Below are 13,136 nucleotides of genomic sequence, written 5' to 3' on the forward strand. Positions count from 1 at the left end.
ATGCGCCGAACAGGGCTTATCTAATAAATACAAAAAATTGCTTTAAAATGTAAAAACTAATTATATTTTGAAACAGAAGAATACTGCTAAAACAATTTATAAGTTGATTTCTGATTATTATATTTTCAGTTAGCATTATTTAAAAGTTGGGAGGGGAAATATATACTTAACCCTGAAAAAAATGTTCAGATAAGTTTATAAAGTGATTTGAATGTCTTACAGGCTGGAAATAATATAGAAAGGCTTTTTAAAGCTTACAGGCCCAAGCTCTCGAGGACCCAAATACAAACCGACGTCGTATAGAAATCAAAACCCTTACAGTTGCAGTTTATCGCCGTCGAGTTACCGTAAACGACGGAGGAGAAACTAGTTTGTTTAATCGGAGAAGAAGAAGATGTTTAAGAGAACCCAACAAACGGCGAGAGAGACAAAGCAAGAAGCTAAAGATGTAACCAAATCGAAGAACGGTCTGTTCGCTTCTTGCTCCTTCTCTTCCCTCGGCCTAGATCCCAAACTCTCCGACCAGCTCCAAGGTTCACTCTTTATGTCTCTGTCTATGTCTTCATGCTTAATGAGCTTGACCCTATACATTAATGGTCTGTTTGTCGTGTCTAATTGAACAGAAAGGATGGGTTTTGAAGCTCCTACGCTTGTACAAGCTCAATCTATTCCTGTTATTCTCTCCGGTCGAGATGTGTATCTTTTTTTTTTCTACAGTCTTCTATCTATGATTGTATTTGTCGTAGTCATGTTTGTTTCCTTTAACCGTGGGATATAATCATATAAATGTATAGACTTGTTAATGCTGCAACCGGAACTGGTAAAACTATAGCCTACTTGGCACCAATCATCCACCACTTGCAAGCTTATTCTCCCAAGGTTGATCGTTCTCATGGAACTTTTGGTATGTGCCCCTTCTATTATAGAGTAAAATAGTAAATGAAGTAACTTATTTATTTTTTGTTATAGTGTTACTTTATTTTTGAAAAAAAAAAATTGAGTGAACCATTGGAGATGGTCTTAGTAAATGGACTTTTGGTAATGATGCTTTGTGACTTTGTATGTGGCAGCTTTGGTGATTGTGCCGACAAGAGAACTGTGTCTGCAAGTGTACGAGACTTTGGAGAAGCTGCTGCATCGGTTCCATTGGATTGTCCCTGGTTATGTGATGGGAGGCGAGAAGAAGGCTAAAGAAAAGGCTAGGCTAAGGAAAGGTGTGGTCTTTTCTTCTTTTTCACATGTTTTGTTTCTTAGCATTACTGTTTACTGAGTAGAAGATATTAATGATTGTTTGATTGGTTACTTCAGGGATATCTATTCTAATTGCAACCCCAGGACGCCTTCTTGACCATTTGAAGAACACAGCTTCATTTGAGCACAAGAATCTTCGATGGGTCATCTTTGATGAAGCTGATTGGTATAGTTTCTGTACCTTAAAGCTAGATCATGTACTTCCTTTATTTAGTTCTTTCTTTGAATTTGTAACAGCATTCTCGAAATGGGTTATGGGAAGGAGACAGAACAGATCATTAAGCTTCTAGGCTCTAGACAACACGAGGAAGGGGAAGACGACGACGATGATGATATTGTTGTACCAAAGGGCGCTCAGAAACAGACTTTGTTACTCTCAGCGACACTGAATGAGAAAGTTAACCACCTTGCAAAACTCAGTTTGGATGATCCGGTAATGATTGGTCTTGACAACAGCAAACTGCAACAAAAGCAGCTGCCAATAGAGTCTCATGCCTCTCCTGATTCCGATGAGGATGAGATGGTGATTCACGTAAACAAATCAGCAAATCCTTCCTCTGAGGACTATGGGATACCGTCGCAGCTTGTGCAGAAATATGTTAAAGGTACATTTATCTTCACTTGAGTCCTTTTGACTTGTTCGATACTCTTTGTAACAATGTCTATTTGTATACAGTACCGTGTGGTGCACGGCTTGTGGCGCTTCTTTCCGTTCTCAAGAACCTTTTTGAGAGAGAAGCTTCTCAAAAGGTAACATATCTGAAGTTTCTTGTCATAGAACAGTCTGTTTGATTGAGGTCTTTGTGTGGATACACTCTGTTACAGGTGGTTGTGTTCTTCTCAACACGTGATGCTGTAGATTTTCATCACTCGCTTCTAAGTGAATTCCAGTGGCCACCAAAGTCCGAGACACAAGAAGAGGAGGCGGCGACTAAACAGCTGTTTCTCAAGTGCAAAACGTTCAGGTTACATGGAAGCATGGAGCAAGAGGATAGAAGATCTGCGTTTGCGAACTTCAAAGCAGAGAAACAAGCTCTTCTCTTGAGCACAGATGTTGCTGCTAGAGGATTGGACTTCCCAAAAGTAAGATGTATTATACAATACGACTGTCCCGGGGAAGCTACTGAGTATGTGCATAGGTAAAGTAGTCTTGGAATGACGTTTCTACCTTAAAAATACATTGTACCTTTGAATTTAATGAGCTTTGGGGATTTTTATGGTTGCAGAGTTGGTAGAACAGCTCGTATTGGTGAAAAGGGAGAAGCCTTGTTGTTTTTACAGCCGGTTGAGATAGACTATCTTAAGGACCTTAAGAAACATGGTGCAACACTTGCAGAGTACCCTCTTCTGAAAGTACTTGATAAGTTTCCGCTACTTGGCAACATGCCTCGCATCAAGAAGGTCATATCCTTAGAATCACATCCCTGGGTGATATCTCTGCAGAGAGCTCTTGAGTTCTTTACTTACGCCGAGGTATGATTCTCTCTCTCTGTCTCCTCTCTTGTCTTCTCCTGCTTGGTGTGTTCTGATGGAAAATGATCCTTTATTTGCAGCCGAAGATGAAGAACCTGGCGAAGAATGCGTTTGTCTCTTGGGTTAGGGGATATGCAGCTCACAAGGGAGAGCTGAAGAGCATCTTTGTGGTGAAGAAGCTTCACTTGGGTCATGTAGCCAAGAGCTTTGCTCTGAAAGAGCAGCCTTCGTTGGTTGGAAAGTCACACCATAAGGAAACAATGAAGAGGAAGAGAGACGAACGCCAGAAAGGGCAACACCCAAAGAAGAGAAAGAAGATGAGTGGTGGCAATAGTAGAAGTACAACAAAAACTTGATCAAATCCGTTTCTTCACCACAAACCATCACAGAAGTTTTGTAATGAGAGCAGTTATGTTACAATGAAAATTTTGAAATATCTTTAAAGTTTGGAACCTTATCATAATTGTTGAGAACTTCTCTCTAATTCTAAAGATTCATTGCTATGAATAGCTTAACGAGTAAGCTGCAGATAAAGATGTGTCCACTTAAACAAGATAATATAATTAGAGACATTTTTGAGGTTTAAAATGAATGATATGACAAATCAAATAATTAGTTTGTTGCTTGGTTCGATTATGCTTTCAAAAAAATGTACAGTGTATGCCTGTTTATCTTCTTCCTCTAGTGTTCATTACATTCAAGATGAGGTTCTGTTAATGCGTTGGGCACCAAGTCTGGGAGCTGCAGGTTTGGCTACTCTGCCACGACCAGAAGACAAAGGTTTTGCTCTGGAGGTTGGTGTTGGAGCAGCAATGGCAGCCCAAGGGACTTCATCATCAGTAGACTGTACTGTCTTTCTTCAAGTTCAACGGTCTTGAAGTAGTTGCAGGTTGAGGAGCAGCTATGGATCCCCACAGATCATCGTCCTCGTATTTTGCAGCTGCTCTTGCCGAGTTAATCTTTGGTCTTGACTCTTGAGCTTGTAGCTACAAAGAGCAACGAGTTTGACACCCTATAAGAGATAGGCTTAAGAGGCGAAGTGATTCAGATAGAGATTGGTACCTGGAGGTCTAGAAGGCTGAGACACAGGTCTTTTTTGAGCAGCTTGAATGTTTGAGAGAGCTGGAGCAGGTTTTGGTTCATCGATAGGATCGAGATCCCAACCGTCTTTGTCGCTATCATGACCTTCGCTAATGCCATTCTCAATGTCTCCCCAACCATCTGTTGATGTTGGGGATGGTGGTGCGGGTTGATCTGTGAAGTCCGAGTTGGAACGTGTATGATGACACTTGGCGCCTCCGTTGCTGAGGAAAAATTTACAATCAATAAACAAAACTAAGAAAAAGAAAGAGTGTTGACAAGATTATGGAAAGTGATCTCAAGTGTACCTGTGCTTGTGGCATTTAAAGCTGCAGAAGCTAGGGATGGTGCTGAAGAAGAAGAAGCAAGAGGCGCTTGATCTAATGGCTTACCCTTCAGAGTCTCATAGCCCATCTATAAGAGTAAAACTGTTTAGTATACCGAACACTCTGAGCAATGTTCACATATATATAGTTCATCATCTACTACACTCACCCGATCAGACCAGCAGTTTCAGGTATAGCTGAGGCTCCTCCGGTGCCTCCTGTCTCTCCAGAGTTTGTCTATTCACAAACCAAATGTCAATTAAGACTTTACATACTAATAAAACCTCAAGGAAAAGAGGTAAGCTATAGGCGGTTATTTCCACCTTCTCGTAGTTCTGTTTCAGTATCTCAAGAAACTGTTCTACAGCCTGAAATGCCTTGGATCGAACCTCACTGTTAAGGAAAATGAGACGAGATGATTTACAGTTTGTCCAAGTGAGCAAAAAAAAAGGAACAGCATGTGCTTTTAAATAAGGAAACTGTCTTGGTCAAATGGTTAGCGCAACAAAACGCAGAAGTATTAGCTTCTGCATCAACCAGAAGCTAAAGTCAAATAACAAAACGCAAAGCCTTCAACGAATAATCCAGGTTCAAACCTTCTTAAGCACACACAATCTCCCGAGGAAGCTGTTCAGCAACATTTGGAAGTTTGCGGAAGAAAGTATCCTTCTCAACACTGTCTTTCAAGTTGAGTATATCCATAAAATGTATGGTGTCTACCAGCTTATTTTGGAAATACTCTGCCAAATGTCAAATATAAGAACTAAGAGATGGTCAACGATACAACACCGTTACAAAAATCCCAAAATAAAGTATTTTAAGTTACAAATTTGTAACCAAGACAGGAAGATTACCGCCATTTTCTACAAGTTTCGAGGTGTTCAATCTGCGAGAAGGCATGGAACTTAGGAGTCGCTGATAATCTGGAAGTAGAGACTGTGAGAAAAGAAACATTCAAACTGAAATAAAAGGCAGCTCTTGGAAATTAAAGTCATACAAACTGATAAACCATCAAAAAACACATAGCCACATATTCAGCCTAACCTTAGGAATGCCAGTAGTGTTACGAAGCTCCTCTGTTTTCCCCAGCTTAGAGCCCGAGAAGAGTTCATAAATAAGACAACCTTCAAAAAGGGAAGAAAGGGGGACTTCAGTGTAAGAATTGCACTCAAGTTGGCTAGCAATATGTTACAGTTAAGTTCATGGAGTAGTACCAGCATAGGTCCACTTGCTCCCATCAAACTCCGATAGGACATCAAAAGCATGGAGTTTCCAGTCTAAAGTAGGTGTTACAACAACAGTCGCAAGGCAGACATTTCCATGTACCTGTGAGGATTCAAAGTTTTGTCATCACAAAATTCAAAATGATATCTACAAGAAAATCTAGCATATATTCCTAAATAGCTGAAAATATAATGTTGGAAGAAGTAAATACTCACAAGTTTGCAGTCATTGTTCAGGCTCAGTGACAATGTAGATTGTAACCTTGGCACTAGTACCATCATGAGTCTCAACCTCAGTGCTGTGAAGAAACGAAAGTATATTTGGATGCCTCACCTGCATACAAGAGAGGTATAAAGCCAAAGATTGAAACTTTAGTTACAGAGAGTGATGAGGAACTTACAGTACGAAGGCGCTTGACACCGTTACGCCCAGCAGCCAACTGAAACTTGAGATCCATCGTCCTGAACAAAACCCATCACTACATAATTATCGAGTTGAATCATAAAAACAGAGTAATTCGAAAGAGAGAGAAAGGAGGGACCTTTGAGGTGTAAGGATCACCGATGTTGTAAGGTAGATCCTTGAGCCCCGTCCCAGATCCACCCACCACTCCTTTCCGAATATTGAACATATCTTCTTCTTCACGACCTCTGTATACTGAAGAAGAACGTTGTTGCTCTGGTCTATATGGAATCACAAGGAACCAAGGTGGAGCTCAAAATTGGAAGCTCCTTGTTCTTTATGTTTCTTATTGTGACAATCTGCATCATCTCGTTTTCGTATTGTGATCTCAGACTGAGAGTGTAAGAGGATTCTGATCGACTGTTTTCGTATTTTCTTATTACAGTTCGTGCTGTTTATTTGTTCTTAAGACGCCGTGGAGTTTACGATTCGTGCTGTTTTTATGTGGGCCGATTCATAACCCAATGTTTTCGTCTCTTCTGTTTTTCTTTTTAACATAAAACTAGATATCGACTCGCGCTAGTTTTTTTGAATTATAAACAAATTTTGGAATGAATTAGTATTTTGGAATTTTTTTACATTATTATATTACAAAATTGTAACTATCGAAGCAGAAATTTTGTATATACATTCTTAAGTGATTTTTTTAGACCTCACTATTTAATCTAGACCCAAAAATTCAAACCGAAACCTCCCAAAAATACAGGTTCGATCGGTTCCGGATCTATGGCAAAGTGCCTATTAAGTTTTTTCTTGAACCCACGGGTATCTGTTCGAGTCAGGATGCTATCCGAGACCCGCGTGTATGTGCTACATTAGGTATTTCAGATATGTTTTGGTAGTACCGATTTTTTTTTAAGTTTTGGGTTCAGGTTTTCAGTTATAGTTTGGATTTTGGGTAATCTTTCAAATTTGTAAAATATATTTGGAGTATTTAGAATTGGGAATTTTTTTGTTCTTCGAGCAGATCACGGATAAAATTTTGGGTTTTTTGAGTATTTGAATATTTTCAGATATTTGTTTACGTTTTAAGTATTTTTGTGTTTCAGTATTTTCGAGTTTTTTTGGTACTTTGAATCTTCTCCGGGTCTTAAATAGTCAAACCGAACCAGATCCATTACATACCTGAAATAACAGGTATTTAAATTATTGACTCAAACCTTTCCGAACTCGAAAGGAATTGACACGAATTATAACCAAAAATTTCAAATATATAGTTAAGTCCAAATATATAGTTCGATGATAAAATATCTTTAGAAAAAAGTCTATAAGATAAAATGAAGAGTAATATATGATTTATTTAAAATATTGTGTGGTTATAATGATTAATATTACGATAAAATAATAAATAGTTATACATAAGTCTAATTAATTTTTATAGTAGTTTTAGAATGATTATCTTTTAATAATATTTATTTTTATAATATTATATTTTAAAAATATTATACTTAAATTAAAATATAAATATATGAGAATAAAAATAGACTAATCTATTTATTTAACATGTTTAGCATTGTTACTTTTTGTTATGACTTAACGTTGAAAGTGGTAATCAACTTGTATTAGCTAAAATTCTTTTAATGATTTTATAATAAAAATGAAATATTTCTTTTTTCACATTACATGTGTAATGAAATAACCTGTAAATACAAATGTGAACCGGTCTAATATATAATCAACTAATATAAATATTAATCAATTTTTTTTTAATGTGAATACATATTAACCTAATTTATCAATGTTTTTTTATAAATTAAATTAGTTATTATTACTATAAATATTTACTTATATGATAGTATGTAAAAATTCAAATTTATTATTCAGTTGAATTAATATCTTTTATCAAATATAACTTAATGTTTTAAAATTATTTTTATTTACTATCAAATATAACCTCATACGTTTTACAATTAAAGTAATGTTTTTTTTATATTTACCATAAATTGTTTTGCTTATGAAGTTACTGTATATGGTATTAGACAACATAAGTATTATGACCTTATGTTAAAAATACATTATTGTTTTTTTACAGACCAGTAGGTCTTCGTAAAATTTATGTCTAAAACACTATGTACCATAGGAAACAAATCGAAATAAATTAATATTCTTTACGGAGCTGATTTTTTCTCTGTCATCGACTTGTTTTGTAACGTGTTTCATTTCAATGAAACATACAAAGTGATGATTCGGAAAAGCACAATTCGACCCCATTTACATTTTGATTGAACTAAAGCCCACCAATGTTGACAACGTGAGGGAAAAAAAAGAATCCAGTACATGAGATACACGGTCTGCATGAGCGCCGCCGCGTGGCTCGCCTGAGCATCATAACCATCACAAAGCTCCTTCCACAGGAACAAATCAAGGCCAATCATGGTTTCTTAAGTCACCAACCAAGTTTAATCTCCAAGAACAACACCTCAATCTTATTGATCCAAAGAAAAGCTTCACCTATTCCTAACCTATTACGCCCACATCAACGGGACAGTGAAGAATATAACTTTCTCAGAAAGAAAAGATCGAGAATGAACGCAGAGGAAGAGAAACCGGTTGATAAAACCATCGGAATTTTCATTAACCAACATTTGAGAGCTTTAGCTATCGGTGAAGAGGAAAGCCGAAAGCGAAACAAAAAAACAAAAACAGATTCAAACTTTGAACAAATCTAAGTCGGAATTTTTTATCTGATTCAAACGCAAAAGATTCAGTTCGAATCGGAAAGCAACCAACAAAAGAGAAAAGAAAACTCTGTTAAGATTGGAGAATATAATCCTGTTAATCGTATTAGTTAGAGTAATTAATTGTATAAAGTTAAAGTAATTAATTATAGGATCAGAATATAATAAATAGTTATTAATTAAGTGAGTCCAAAATATAATAAATAGTTAATGAAATGTTCTAACAACTTTGTTTAAATAGATTTTTTAACGTTTTTTCCCTTTTAATAGGTTAGATAGTTTTGTTAAAAAAAAAACATAAAATAGTTTTGGAATTGACCTAAAATAGTTGTTTTAAACATAAAATAGATTAAAACATAAAATAAAGCCGTCCAGGTGATGCATCCAGACATGAATCTTTATACGGCGAATGTAGAATTGTCGACTGTAAAATCGTTTATAATATTTTTCATAACTGTAATAACATATTTATCTAACGTAAAAAGAAAACATAAAATAGTCGTGTAGTTATACCAAAAAAAAAACCATAAAATAGTTTTGTTTAAAAGTGGCCTTTCAGTGTTTCAGAAGTGTAGTCTAGATTAAAATAGGTTAGATAGAGCAAGAGGTTCTTTTAGCCCAATCGTGGATAGAGCAAGAGGATAAAATATTTGCCGACTCATTCATCCAAACATTCGTGGTAAAAAATAAGAGATTTAAACCATTTTTTCGCTTCTTCTGTTATTCTCTTGGAATCATAAGTTTTTGTTTTCTTGTATATGAAATTTCATTTAATTTGGTATTTCTTTTTCGTTATTGAGATCTTTGCATGTTTTGGAATGTTCTAAAATATTTTACATTTAAAAATAATCAAAATAAATCATTTCTCAGTGTAGAAGCTCCAAGCGTGGAAGCTATGTGGTCTAATAATCAAAGAGTTTAAAGACATCTACATCAGGTTTAGGATTTGATTTTCAGAAAATATATTTTGTAAAGATTATAGGATATAAAGTTTACACAGATATTTTAGAATATTGTAAGTATAACGGTTTTATTGTGATTGTGTGCTATTTATCGAAAATATTGAATGTCCATGGATTCTGAGTGTTATATAAAAAACTATGTCATATATTGTCATCCATGAAATTATTCATTACCATTGCATATGTTATAAGTAGTTTATCTCCATTTGTAACAATATAGGAGATGATTAGTTGGGGCCGTAGATGCTTTGCACAGCCAAAATTTAGTCTACAGCTATATATGTCAACTAATCGAGCTTTGCTTTCATTAAAAAATTCACATCAAAAAAATTTCTGGAAAATCAAAATATGGCTGTAAAGAGCTTTATTTCCAGAACAAAAATTTAGTGCTTTAGAAATCTACTGCAAAAAAAACTACAACAAATAAATCTACGGATTAAATTCTACAGCAAAAAAATATAAAGCTACCAGCAGTTACCAATCATCAACATTATACGATGATAAACTCAGTTTAGAAAAATACTTTCCGAGTGCTTACACCACCCCCCCCCCCACCCAATCGCAACTGCCGCTGCAACTGGTCATTTCGTTGACTACGATCCCCTCTACTTCGACATAGCCGACGCTAAAATGTTTGGTAGCGGCGGGAATGGGGCCAACATGGATTTCATATGTCCTTTTAATGATCCAGCTCATCATCATCACTGTTACCGGCGGCTTGAAGACGGCGACAACCGAAGTCAAAATAAGGTTCATGAATCAACAGAGAAAGGATAAGTTTAATTAAACTTGTTATTATTAAAGTTTTGCATATTACACGTGATTCTAGTTTGTAATCTAATGGAAACCAATTCTTTTAGACTAGCGTTGTCTTGCTATATAACGGAAGGTGATTTGTTCCTAAACGGGATTATTTCACCCATGTATTTTATTTATTTTCATTGTTTTCTTCTCATTATCTATTAGATTATTTATTTACCACTTAAAAAATGGAGAGAGAGAACCCCTGGCTCTCTTTGAACAGTTGTGCTTCCGACGGCGACCCTCTGCAGTCTACCTCCGGTGGACTACTTCCCCCTCTCCCTGAACCCCCTGACCCTCTCTCGTTTCCTCCACTACCTTCATCCAGCTCCCCTTTTAAAACTACCCTTCCATCTCTTTCTCCTTCAACCACTACTGTGTTGGTTCCTCCAATTACTTCCTCTGTTTCTCTTCTTGTGCCTTCTTCCACCCTCATCTCACCTCCCTCTGATACTACTATGGTAAATGCTGAAGATCCCCCCCTCCATTTACCTATTACTGAAGATCCTATTTCTGGATCTGAAACTGTTACTGTTCATTTTCCCCAAAATGAAAACCTAATTATTCTTCCCTCAAAAGGTACTTCTCCCCTCACTACAAACTCTGCCTCCGCCTCTTTTTCACTGCCCCCCAAACCCAAGCCAGCGTCAGATCCTCCCATTAAAACCCCTTCCAAAACCAAACCTAAACCAGCTCCAATTCCTTCCCACCACACCACCAAACCCTCTGTCCCTAAACCAAACTCTTCCAAGCCCCCTCAAACCTATGCTCAGAAAACTAGGCTCCTGGTTGATAGGTCTCTTCAGCGCCTTGCTCCAACTACCGTCTCCCCTGATGGGAAACCTCGTGTTCTAGTTCCCGATGCAGTCTTTGAGAGAGGAGCTGCGCTCCACAAAGAGTATATTGTCTGCTCTTTTCTGGGGAAAATGCCAGACTATGGTCCCATTCAAAGTGTACTAAACTACATGTGGGGAAAAGGAACAACATGTGCTTTTAAATAAGGAACCTGTCTTGGTCAATGGTTAGCACAACAAAACGCAGAAAGTATTAGCTTCTGCATCAACCAGAAGCTAAAGTCAAATAACAAAACGCAAAGCCTTCAACGAATAATCCAGGTTCAAACCTTCTTAAGCACACACAATCTCCCGAGGAAGCTGTTCAGCAACATTTGGAAGTTTGCGGAAGAAAGTATCCTTCTCAACACTGTCTTTCAAGTTGAGTATATCCATAAAATGTATGGTGTCTACCAGCTTATTTTGGAAATACTCTGCCAAATGTCAAATATAAGAACTAAGAGATGGTCAACGATACAACACCGTTACAAAAATCCCAAAATAAAGTATTTTAAGTTACAAATTTGTAACCAAGACAGGAAGATTACCGCCATTTTCTACAAGTTTCGAGGTGTTCAATCTGCGAGAAGGCATGGAACTTAGGAGTCGCTGATAATCTGGAAGTAATTAAAGTCATAAAAACTGATAAACCATCAAAAAACACAAAGCCAGTATTTGAAGTTCAAATTCAGTGGAGTTAAATCCACATATTCAGCCTAACCTTAGGAATGCCAGTAGTGTTACGAAGCTCCTCTGTTTTCCCCAGCTTAGAGCCCGAGAAGAGTTCATAAATAAGACAACCTTCAAAAAGGGAAGAAAGGGGGACTTCAGTGTAAGAATTGCACTCAAGTTGGCTAGCAATATGTTACAGTTAAGTTCATGGAGTAGTACCAGCATAGGTCCACTTGCTCCCATCAAACTCCGATAGGACATCAAAAGCATGGAGTTTCCAGTCTAAAGTAGGTGTTACAACAACAGTCGCAAGGCAGACATTTCCATGTACCTGTGAGGATTCAAAGTTTTGTCATCACAAAATTCAAAATGATATCTACAAGAAAATCTAGCATATATTCCTAAATAGCTGAAAATATAATGTTGGAAGAAGTAAATACTCACAAGTTTGCAGTCATTGTTCAGGCTCAGTGACAATGTAGATTGTGACCTTGGCACTAGTACCATCATGAGTCTCAACCTCAGTGCTGTGAAGAAACGAAAGTATATTTGGATGCCTCAAGAGAGGTATAAAGCCAAAGATTGAATCACAAGGAACCAAGGTGGAGCTCAAAATTGGAAGCTCCTTGTTCTTTATGTTTCTTCTTCTTCTTCGACAATCTGCATCATCTCGTTTTCGTATTGTGATCTGAGACTGAGAGTGTAAGAGGATTGTGATCGACTGTTTTCGTATTTTGTTATTACAGTTCGTGCTGTTTATTTGTTCTTAAGACGCCGTGGAGTTTACGATTCGTGCTGTTTTTATGGGGGCCGATTCATAACCCAATGTTTTCGCCTCTTCTGTTTTTTTTTTAACATAAAATAGTTTTGTTAAAAAAAAACATAAAATAGTTTTGGGGTTGACCTAAAATAGTTGTTTTAAACATAAAATAGTTTAAAGAGCATAAAATTAAAAAAGATATATCAGAAAAATTCTCTCCTAGACGAGCTTCCCGAGAAAAGGCATTATCCTTTTTGCGTAAAGCAATACCCTTTTTACCCGCCAGTCTCTTTACCGGTTATGGGTTAATTCCTCTGATTATCCTTCTGTATTTTCAAATTTTTACCGGTTTTAGAGTTACCCAGCGGTCCATCCAAAGCCTTGGCCTTTATCCCCCGGGTTCTTCCCCCAACCCGATGTCGGAGGGACCGCCGCCGTTCGCCCTCGCCAGCCTGCTTACCAGAGTTAGTCCTTATGCAGATTGTCTGTCTCCTACCGCCCCTTGAAGACAAAACCAGTTGCAACCGAAGCTTATGATACAGAGGTTCCTGTCCTTTTTGCTGCTTGCGATTTTAGTATCAGTAGGTAGAGACATTGTTTGAAGTTCACGGCTG

At 37.1% G+C, this 13,136-nt stretch overlaps 2 protein-coding genes across 2 annotated transcripts; one reads left to right on the forward strand and one right to left on the reverse strand.

Moving 5' to 3' along the window:
* The first annotated feature begins 311 nt into the window (after nucleotides 1–311).
* LOC106396607 (DEAD-box ATP-dependent RNA helicase 17) lies at nucleotides 312–3,258 on the forward strand. Its single transcript, XM_013837047.3, has 10 exons — nucleotides 312–533; nucleotides 624–696; nucleotides 795–904; nucleotides 1,071–1,214; nucleotides 1,309–1,417; nucleotides 1,489–1,856; nucleotides 1,928–2,001; nucleotides 2,077–2,390; nucleotides 2,478–2,724; nucleotides 2,805–3,258. Exons 1-10 carry the CDS (start codon nucleotides 395–397, stop codon nucleotides 3,078–3,080), a joined length of 1,854 nt encoding a protein of 617 aa, XP_013692501.1. The 5' UTR covers nucleotides 312–394; the 3' UTR covers nucleotides 3,081–3,258.
* Nucleotides 3,259–3,560: 302 nt separating this feature from the next.
* On the reverse strand, nucleotides 3,561–12,269 carry LOC106396608. Its single transcript, XM_048754058.1, is given in 13 exon segments — nucleotides 3,561–3,703; nucleotides 3,787–4,011; nucleotides 4,014–4,028; nucleotides 4,113–4,208; nucleotides 4,211–4,218; nucleotides 4,300–4,367; nucleotides 4,454–4,523; nucleotides 11,264–11,304; nucleotides 11,397–11,524; nucleotides 11,639–11,699; nucleotides 11,812–11,891; nucleotides 11,982–12,093; nucleotides 12,207–12,269. Coding segments are annotated over 13 exon segments (1,110 nt in total).
* Nucleotides 12,270–13,136: the final 867 nt, after the last annotated feature.

The sequence above is a fragment of the Brassica napus genome, chromosome C4, assembly GCF_020379485.1.
Source record: "Brassica napus cultivar Da-Ae chromosome C4, Da-Ae, whole genome shotgun sequence".
NCBI lineage: Eukaryota > Viridiplantae > Streptophyta > Magnoliopsida > Brassicales > Brassicaceae > Brassica > Brassica napus.

Excerpts from the sequence above, each read along its gene's own strand:
- LOC106396607 (XM_013837047.3), top strand. The coding sequence starts at position 395 with ATGTTTAAGAGAACCCAACAAACGGCGAGAGAGACAAAGCAAGAAGCT. Across the intron at positions 697-794 it reads ATTCTCTCCGGTCGAGATGT|ACTTGTTAATGCTGCAACCG; the intron begins GTATCTTTTTTT and ends ATAAATGTATAG. Across the intron at positions 2,725-2,804 it reads AGTTCTTTACTTACGCCGAG|CCGAAGATGAAGAACCTGGC; the intron begins GTATGATTCTCT and ends CTTTATTTGCAG.